The 10480-nt window shown below is 41.8% G+C and overlaps 1 protein-coding gene across 1 annotated transcript; it reads right to left on the reverse strand.

The window, feature by feature from the left end:
- Positions 1–4205: 4205 nt before the first annotated feature.
- On the reverse strand, positions 4206–10033 carry LOC118331891 (histone deacetylase complex subunit SAP30L). Its single transcript, XM_035666987.1, has 4 exons — positions 9284–10033; positions 7215–7337; positions 6724–6822; positions 4206–4623 (listed from the first exon to the last, which is right to left on the reverse strand). Exons 1-4 carry the CDS (start codon positions 9467–9469, stop codon positions 4495–4497), a joined length of 537 nt encoding a protein of 178 aa, XP_035522880.1. The 5' UTR covers positions 9470–10033; the 3' UTR covers positions 4206–4494.
- Positions 10034–10480: the final 447 nt, after the last annotated feature.

Consider the following 10480-nt stretch of genomic DNA (forward strand, 5'->3'; position numbering starts at 1 on the left):
GGGGGGGGGCTGCGGCAGAATTTGTGTTTTTTTCCTGGCGCGGGATTATTTCGGATATGACGCCAAATCACAGCCACACGAGATTTAGTGAAGATTTATGTGCTGATCCTCCGGTGAGTTTCCAGGAGGTGACAGGTGTCGATCAGCAGATTTTGGTCCAATCAGAAAACAGTTTGACACTCAATTATCTCCACTTTAATTTGTAGCTTTAGGAGCAGTTCTGGGATTCTTTTTATTCTGTTTTTGCTGAGTGCTGGCTGAGTGCTGAGTTCAACGCCGCTGGGAAATTCAATTATCGTGAAGGCAAACGATTTTGCATAAATCGTTTGTTATATTTTATTTTATTTAATTACTGCAGTCTGGCCTGGAAACTTTCTATAGTTTGTACATTTTCAAGTACAAAAAAAAATACTTAATGCATGATGTTAAATCAAAATCATTTGGATTTGAACATATTACAGAATTAATCAGTGAAGCTAATTATAAATACTGGATAACCCATCTAATGTATTGCCTGATTTGGATTTCAACTACACAGGCTTTTTTTGTAAAGTAATTTCCTTTAAGAACGGAAAAAAAAAAAACGAAAACTACCCAGCAGGACTATAAATAATTCCTGAGCCCAGAAGGAAACACATTTTTTGAAGGGAAACTTTTTTTTTCTGTCACTTTTTCATTCCGCTGAATTTGGCGCAGCCTCAATATCTAAAATATGATTATCCCAGTAATATTACTGTACTGTAAACTATACCGGCTGTTGTTGACGTTTCTTGTAGAACATTATTGAATTTACTGAATCTACCTCAAAATTAATGTCACTGTCCGCTCTGAGGAGACGAACACTAGACTGAATGTTGAGCTGACGCACAGCTTTCACTCCGACATGTAAAACACTAAAACTAAAACGGATTAAAGGTTTATTACTGTGCGAAATGTTGATGCAAATGTACATTGGATGTGAAGTTATATATAGTTCCGTAAATAAATGAATTATTTTAAGACACTCCAGCTGTTGTGAAGGTGTGTTTTTTTTCTTTTCTTATTTAACTGTCTCATTATTCAGCTAATAATCCATGTCTTATTAAACATACATTATTCCCCCCAATACAAGTTTCCATTGTCTTGCTTTTGTTACCTGTGTTTTTGGGAGAGTGACGGTAATAATCAATGGAGGAGGATCGGCCTCATGTAAATATAGTAAGAATTTAAATAGGAGTTCATTCTAAATAAAGTTTATTTTTCAGTTTGAAGTTAATCTCAGAATATAAGGTCATTTCCTTACAATAACTCCCGAGTCAGAATGCGGATTATTTTCTATTTTTTTTACATATTTACATACATACATTTACATTTTTTCAAAGTACTTTTGAAACTATATATTTAGATTTCTAACTTTACACAATTCGAATAATAGAGTTGAATTTTAATTTAAAATCGATGTGAGGACTGTTATTTTCCCAGTGTCCCAGTCAGGCTGTGTAGGCTATAGAATAAAGAACTGCTTCAGAAAATCAGAAAACATAATAAACAAATATGAATCCTAAATAAAAGTCCTGATTTAATACAAACATTTATAATCCTCCGATTAGCTAGTGCATGTAACATTTTATTCTGTGTAGTGATTACCACACTACACACTAAAAAATATATTTTTAATTAGATTAGAGACCAGTGGGCTGCAGTGTTCTGCTAGTCTGTTAATAACCAACACAATAACTATGGTTAGTGACGGAGAACAGTGAAAAAGGGACATCTCACTGGAATAAATGCAAAAATGGTACCTTCTACTGTCCGATGGTACTATCCAAGGTAGGGGCATGTTTAGTATATATTAGAGTGGCTAGACGCAGAAGATTCCAGACGGATCTTTGATATGATATGATATACAAATCTCGATAGAGATCCATAAACTTGAATACCACTGGATCTTACCAGAAACAGCTCCTTTTGGTCTACTCTTATAAAATGTTTTGACGCTGCTGCTAATTCTATGTAGTTTGTTTTCCTCGGAAAGTATCCAGGTGTTTTAAATGCACTCTTTCCAACTAATATGAGGACCAACAGTGACACCTAGTGTCCGAGGACGGTTACTGCAAGAACAGAGCCAGAAGAGACTAATCTTTTCCTAAAAATACACATCCAGCACAACTGCATTGTCATTCATCCTTAACTCTCATTATTTTGCATATATGTTCATGTATACAGCGTTAAAACAGCTGAAAATAACCCAGACAAGTTGAACAAACAAGATGAGACTGTTGCTTTTCCTGTACAATACATTTATTATCATTAGGAGCAATAAGCAGCCATATTTAAATATGTTTTTTCTAATACAACAATTAGGTTAATGTGGCCTGGCCTATACGTTAATAAAGTTGGATGTTATCTACATGACACTAACAAACCTACAAGCAAAATTGAAATTATGACAAAAAAAAACAGTGTGGTGGACAAATTAAATAACAATGATGTAACAGAAGAGGCAAGAGTTTAAAAAAATCCTAACAGGAACGCCAAACATGGTGTACGGATTCTATGGTTAAAAAAAAAAAAATAACAGCGTGAGTGGAAGAGTTGTAGTTTGAGGATGCAAAAATCTAGTTGTCCAGGTTTCAGCAGTGCATTAAGAATTTAAATAAACTTGCAGATTTTCAGTCATGTTGACTGCAATGTTTCATATTAACTGGGGTCACTGGTGATTATTGGTCGCTTCCCAACACAGCTTGTGGCTTATTGAAACACAAGACCCAATTCAACAAATAATGAAGATCTTCAATTCTGACATCTCTGCTTCCTATCATCACAAACTGAAAACCGATGAGGTTCCGGACAGTGAAATGTATAAAATGACTGAAGTTTTGCCCAAAGCAAACAATTAATGGAATACTTGGACATATAAATAATTGCCAAAATGCAGAGTCACTGCAATGTAAATCATTTAAGAAGGTAAGATGGTCATAAAGTGAATCTGAGCGTAAAGAAATACCAACAAAATGAACCCAGTTATGGTGTGATGCCACTTTTGGTCCCAAATTTGATTCACGTTGAACCTTTGCAGACATTCTGGGGACATGTACGTCAACCAGCAGGATTATTTCAACTGGACATAAAAATGTAAAAAACTCTTCAAGACTTCGTTAACCAACTTTCACTAAAATTTTGATCTTTACTGGTCGATATGGAAGGAAGTCATCCATATCCATGTTGTTTAATTTATTTGTACGGCTTTAGTCATCTGGCCAACTTGTCAACTCAGCTTCTTATCAAGAGTTGTTCAATTTAAACACTGCTCTTAAATATTAAAACTGACGCTAATAATTACTCTTACACCCCTATCGCACACACAAATCCCACTTCAGGTGGAATCAAATATGGAGAAATCAAAATCATATGCAGACAGACACAATCTTTATACAACTTAAGGCTGAACTAAACAGACGGGGAGAAAACCAGGTTACAAAGAAAAAAAAAAACAATGAAATCAGCTACCAACACCTGCAATGGACAGAGAAAATAGATCAGTATGTGTGTGTGTTCATACATACATAAAACAGCTAGCGAGGAGGAGAAGAGTGGGGCATAGCCAAATGCTACATCATTCACCAACATCCACGTTTAAACGCATCCCGTCCAGTTGGAAAGGGGCGACTAAAAGATTACAGGACTGAGATCAGCTTGTTTTTTCATTTAGGATGAAGAGTTTATGTGAATTTCGTGCCACTAAAAAGGAGCGAACTGACCCTGAGTCCTGATATGCTTGATGTAACTTCAGTGAAGGCGGCGCCCATTTCCAACGATTCATTCATTCACAATAAAAAAAACCAACAAAAAAAAATCCCACTCAACATCATTCTGTTCCCACACGCTCTCCTGTTTGGCACAAGCACTCCTCGCGGTGAACGTGTTAACAGTCAAATCGGCAAAGAAAGAAAAAAAAATAAAAAAATTTACCCCAAATTACCGAAAACGTGTGTTCGTATTTTTACTCTTAAGGCAGCTATATTGTACATTGCATTCAACCAAGTTACTTAAGATCGGACGCTGTTCTTTTGTACATATTGACAAGTTACATTACAGCATGACGACATAAAACCCTGCGGAGTGAGTCCTGGTCCTCGACAGTCTTTAGGGACCTGGATTTTTGCGGAGGAGAGAAAGTGGATTGGAGGAGGATCGACTGTTGTGACGACATGCGCGGACAGGCGTTTTTTTTTATGTGAAGACGGCAAAATGAGCTAAAGTGAACTCATCCCGCCACGAGTTCTCCTCCATTTCAGTTAACTGTCCTCTATAAAAAGGACGACAAGTGTTTGTGTTCTGGTCTCACAGAGGAGTGGGACGGTGACAGGGTTGCAGGAGGAGCTGGTTATAGCTGTTGCTGCTGTTAGTGGTGTCCAGGTTTTGAGAATTGCCGTTGTTGTTGTTGTTGTTTGTCACTGTGGTTGTCGATTACTGATTTTTGTTGGGAGCTGCTGTGGTTGTTGTTTGGGAAGTTTAGTCCAGCGGTTTGCCGCCGTCACCTTTCTGGTCCAAGCGGCTCTTGCTGCTCTTCACCATGTAAATAAAGTAGGTCAGCGTCTCCTTCTCGTTCACCGGTATATTCCTGAAGTGACGACTCACCGTCTACAGAGGAGGAGGAGGAGGAAGAAGAGACGGTAAACAGGTTAAAAGGAAAAAACTTACAGTGTACATCTCACATTTAAATTTAAGCAGCTTTAAAATACTTAATGTTTTTGAAACACTGTGTGAGACGTTTTATCATGACTCAAATGAAGTCTAACTAAGAAAGAAAAGAAACATCCTTTAAGCAGCCCATCTCCGCTCTGCAGCCACGGGTCCTCCTGAACGGGGCTGAGCACAGTGACAGCTGCAACTGGTTGCGGGCTGTTGACTGGTGCTTTATTAATGATGTGGGGGGCTCATTAGGGCCTGAACCTGACTAAAAGCCTGGGGAAACATTCAACTTACGGCCCAGTCTTCATTCATTCATTCCCACTGTTAGTGGTCACATCCGACCCCGCCGCCCTCGCCGCGGAGCGCTACATACAGGAGGTGTTTGTCGGAGTGAGGGCCGAGCCAGCTGCATGAAGTCCACCTGTCGATTTGTCGAATTAGCCTAACAATCTCTCCATGGCCAATTACTGTGGAATAGGACCTGCGACACCGCGTATATCACGGTAAATGAGTAATACGGAGCCGAGGGTTGGGGGAGAGAGAGGCCGGGCTCGCCTAATGAGGGCAGCTCAGTGGCCTTCAGTGTAACACAGTATAAACGACGATTATTCCAAAGGGAAAAGAGGGATCAAAGAAAAAGTAACAACAGTTTCCTCCCAGGATTCTGTTTAAAAGTTGTGAAATTAAGTTTCTGTCAAAGGGAGATCAATGGTATTTGCAGCGAGTTGAAACTTGCAACAACGAAAAAACCTGACCAGATTTACACCAATAGGACACCGCAGTGTATCGATTACCAAGCGACAACCACTGAATAATACGTTTTTTTTCGTAGCTGGTATAATGACGGCCTAATGGATGAAGGAATTCTACGTAAAACAGAACTGCACTACGAACAAATCATCTTAGGCAATATATATGCGCTCACCACGCCGACGACATGATGCCCACGGCACAGGATCCGGGGTGCACACCACTCAATCAATACTGATATAGCATCATAATAGACGATTTTATAACACTTACAATATGCCAGTTAAACAATGATTATATGCATTTATTTTGACTAATATATGTACTGCCAAGTAATTTCAAATACCATTCACACACCACAGTCAATTTTGATAGCTTTTGGTCTTTGTTGTTATTTGATAACCGCTAATAAATAAAACATTTAATAAAACAAGTAATTCGGCACCACTTTAGGTATCAATCATTTCTATGGGCTGTGCTGTTTTTTGGGTGACTTTATAAGCACACACTGCTGACAACTTGAGTCAACAGACAGTGAGAGGGGAACAGAAAGAGGCGGGGCAGAGCAAGCTGGTGTGTACGCAGAGCAGTGCAGAGATAGAGGTGTTAGTGTGTGTGAGTGTGTGTGTGTGTGTGTGTGTGTGTGTGGAGGGAAAGAGGAGCAGCAGAGTGAGCAGATTAAAGTAGCACGTGAGTAAACATGAGAAAAACGCTTGCTTTGCATCCCTATCTCTTAACCCCTTCAGAGTGCATGGCTGGTCCCCATATGAACTCCAAACCAGAAACTATGCCACAGAAAACCACCTTCTGACCTAAAGTAAGGCTCCTGAAATCATTCCTGCAGTGGAAATGGGCGAGTGCACTGTATTGACATGGTTTCATGGTCAATGCTGAACCAATCAAGGTATTACAGAATAGCGGGGTATTGGGGAAATCCCAAATTATTAATAGCATCAACAACACAAACGCTGCTCTCTCTGAAGGTATCCTGTTGTCTGTCAGGTTGTTTGTTTTCTGTGCGCTCAGTTCAGATTTGAGTGCATATGTTTGCTCCAACGATGAAAAATGATCATGCAAGTCTGTTCACTCTGGATTCAAAGCTCTTTTTGCCATCGGCGTTTCTCTTTCTAAAGCCTGCCGCGTGAAATCACTTTTCTCTGACTCGCTTATTTCTCAGACCGTCACTCGCCTCGTGTGCCCTGTGATTCTGGGCCACTACACTGGCGCCGCAAGGTCTACGAGAACACAGACACCCAACATGTAGAGGACAGCATCATCGCATTCATTTGATATCTTTACCTCTGCCAGCTGGGCCTTGTTGAGTCCGGGCCTGGTCTGCAGTTTGTAGTGTCGCTTGTAGCGTCTCAACGTGTTCACCTGCAGCTGGAAAAGATCGACCTGTAAAAAAATAAATAAATCAGAAGCAGGGATGTGGTCAGCCAGTGAATTATGAGAGACGCCAAAACTTCATCCCGTCTCTATCTTGGGCACATTTCAGTGGTTTACTTAAGACTCCCACAGGCGTCTGCCTCTTTTCCTGCTTTTCAAGGAGATGAAACTTTAATGATCTCCGTGGAGAAATTGGGTCATTGCAGCAATAAACACTACAAAGCACACAAGCACAAGATAAATATGCATTTCTCAAAAAATATACTTTATGTAATACACTGTTAATGGTGGTTTGTAGTTGACGTTTTTAAGGCTTCCTGTGCGTCGTGTTTACTTTGGTTCCTCTGTAAAACTAGAAGTGCTTCAGTGTCACGTCTGTGCTGAACATTGAGTAACATTACCTCAGGCACCTCCACGTCATGGTCCGGGGACTCTCCTCCGTCGTCACTGGTCTTCCTCTTCCTCTTGTTGCGGACGCTCTGGATGAAGTTCTTATGGAAGTCGCAGATGTAGAGGTGTCGCACCTGCAAAGATATAAATGAGTATTGAAAAGGAGTAGTGTACGTACAAAACGTTTAGTTGAGCAGTCACACAGCTCTAGTGTAGGATGATACAGCATTTCTCGCAGACCGGACTGGCTTTGGTTAGTGGTTTCATTATTAAAAGCTTCAGTAATGATAGCAAAACAGTACTCCTTTTCAAAACCTTACTCGGAGGAATATAAAACCTTTTTTTTTTTTTTTTACCCTTTAACAAAACCAGACTTCAGTAGTGTTTAAATTCAAAGTATAATCAAACACAGCAATGTTGTCTTAACACAAGCAGCCGTACAAGAGCTTTGCCAAGATAAACTAGTATAAAACTGCCAAAGTTATGACTTAAAACAGGAAATATCAAACTCTGCGCACCTCATTCAGTGCTGCAGATGAGTGAGACTCCAACTACAGGCTGTCTGTAACGTCAATGCTTCACATTAATCTGTCCTTCAGCAACTTGTGCAATATATATTATCTATGGGGTTTTTTATATAAAAGTTTCTACATATCTATTTTTTCAACTGTACATACTGCCTCTCCTCTATTCCTGCTGTGTCATTGTAACGTAATTTCATTTTGATGCGAATCCAAATGAGAAATAACGTCTAAGTCATTCATTCCTCTGGGCCACACTCACGACATGTGACTCGTCATGAGTGCCAGCGTGCCTGCAAAGACTTGTGGGCAAACAGCAGACACACACTGAAGACAGCTGAGCTCCTTCCTCTGGCTGCAACAAGTCACACAAAGCTTTTCAGGAACCTAAGCTCAGATAAAAGGGCCCTGGACACAATGAGGACCAGAAAGCAGAGCGCTGAGTGGCTTAGAGCAGCAACAGCACGTTCGTTAAGACACCGCGCATTCACCAAAGACGCTGCTGTGTGCTGGAGGCCCCTGCGGACCCCCTGGTTCCTCCAACTCTTTGTGCATTGTGTATGCATCCTGTTAGCCCCGAGTACTCATCAGGTGCAGGGAACAGAGCGGATTACACATGGCAGGAATATCGCCCTGCCCCCAAGGTTGGCTGTGTCGCTGTCCTGAGTTAAAGACAAATGCACAATGTGAAAGATAAATTACAGTTTAAGTAGATCCTGACACAGTAGTGGTAGATTTTGTGTTTTGTATTGTTAGATCTAGCTTGTGACAATTTGCTTGTATCACTGTGCGTTTATCTGCTGGGGTTTTGCTCTAATAGCCAAACAAAACAGGAGGAGATGTCTCTACTCGTCCTCCACTCCTGCTGCATATTCCCAGGTCACTTTACTATAAGTCAAATGACTACACAGAAAAAGCTAAGGACTGAGGTCTGTGGGGGTCCGGGGCCCGGGGCCGGCTCCTTGTGTTGTGGCAGAACATCTACGGCCTTCACACTGTAACCAGGCCGGTCCAAACGCATAAATACCATTTAAAAACAGCATGTAATGAAGAAGCTTTGACACAAAGTGCAAACTAAAGACGAAACTAAACTACCACCAGAAATATAGCTCAGTGTACACAGTGTAACTTTAACTTGTGTAGTAAACTGTGTGTGTGTAGTTTTTAAAGCCACTTCTGAATGAGGTCGTGTACTTTCAGTGGGACTGAGGTTAAGACACACAGCCATTTTATGTGAGAGCAGTGGAGGCGTGTTGAACGAAACTGTTTGCAGTGAGAGAAAAGCTGCGAGTGGAAGTGGACAGGACCGTGTCGTGTAGTAGCTGACACTTCTACCTCTGTCCCGACACTGAAACCAGACACCGCCACCACTCCGCCTCGGTAATAAAACCCCAAAAACAACAAGAAGCTGCGAGTCTTCTTCGACTGACGCTAACCGGCTAACTCGCGTTAGCTGACAGCTGTGGAGTGAAGTTTCCCCTCCTCCCTCTCTCTCTCTCTCCACAACAAGAGCTGCAACTTCTCAACACAACAGCAGCAACTTCGTCGCGTCAACTCACGCTCTTGTCGATGTCCAGCTTGAGCTTCTTCTGCGATATGCTCTTCTGGATCCTCTTGCTGAAGGAGGCGTTTCCAGCTGACCGGCCGCAGCGCTCCCCGTCCTCGATCAGACAGCAGCTCTGTCCGTAAAACGGCGGAGCAGGCGGTCCGTCGTGGCTGTCCTCCTCTGTGCTGAACCCATTCATTGTGCACGACTTGGAAGTGCTCTCAAAACAATAAAACAGTCAGTAAAAAAACAAAAACAAAAAAAAAAACAGGGGGATAGCTACCGAGTCTCCTGTTCACGCGTTGCCCCCTTTTTTTGTGAAAGACAATCCGGTAGCTGTGGCTAACGAGCTCGCTCGGCTAAGTGGCTAGTTCGCGAGATAACTCGGTGCTTTTTATCCCGACTCCGGTGATTTATTTCGCAACGCCTCGACCTCTAGTTAAAGACATATTTCTACGGGTCTTCGGCAGATTCACAGCACAGCACAGCAGCTGTTCGCGTTAACTAGCTCCGGTGCTATCAGGGGTCCGCACGGTGGCTTCAGCTGCCGCTAACGCACAAATTCCTATGGTCTTCCTAACAACCGGCTGCTTTTCGGTATGATTCGCGTATTAAAACGATTTCATGCGACGCCGAGCTAAACGGCGACAGTCGGTTTCAACAGATGACACAACTTTTTCCAAGAAAAATCACGTATTTACCAGCCTGCACCTCAACAATCGCGGTACTCGTTCAGAACACCTCGTACAATGGACATGCTCCGTCTATGTGGCGGAAGTACCCGTCCCGGCCACTGATTGGCCAGTTTTTCAGGGAGGCGGGCCTAGCGTGCAAACCTCGCCACGCCATTGGCTGTGAGAGGCATCCATTTTCTAGCGGCTCTTCCTGAATCACTCGGCGTCATGTTTTTCTACTATGAATAGGAGTTAAAAGGTGGACTTTTAAATACACAGCAGAACATTTAGGGTTGTATGTCTGCGATTAGAATCAGCTTTCGTAATAAATAAGTTATAATTATTCACCTCGACCACCCGTTAAACACATCTAAATGCACATGGATGATCTACAAAGTGTTGTTATTGCACTGTGGTTCCTTGGGCCAGACTGATGAGTCCACAGATGCATTGTTAATATGTTATGCAATATTATTATTTTAACGACTCCCACATCACATCTTTATTGAATTGGCTCGTATTCGTCCTTCCGGGAT

The sequence above is a fragment of the Morone saxatilis genome, unplaced genomic scaffold (assembly GCF_004916995.1).
Source record: "Morone saxatilis isolate NCDOM2014 unplaced genomic scaffold, NCSU_SB_2.0 Contig20, whole genome shotgun sequence".
Lineage (NCBI taxonomy): Eukaryota > Metazoa > Chordata > Actinopteri > Moronidae > Morone > Morone saxatilis.

Bases quoted from the DNA above. Each gene is read 5' to 3' on its own strand.
- LOC118331891 (XM_035666987.1), bottom strand. From the start codon at position 9,469: ATGAATGGGTTCAGCACAGAGGAGGACAGCCACGACGGACCGCCTGCT. The intron at 6,823-7,214 runs GTAATGTTACTC...ATTTTTTTACAG, and splicing joins ATGACGTGGAGGTGCCTGAG to GTCGATCTTTTCCAGCTGCA. The intron at 4,624-6,723 runs GTAAAGATATCA...CCTCCTCTGTAG, and splicing joins ACAAGGCCCAGCTGGCAGAG to ACGGTGAGTCGTCACTTCAG.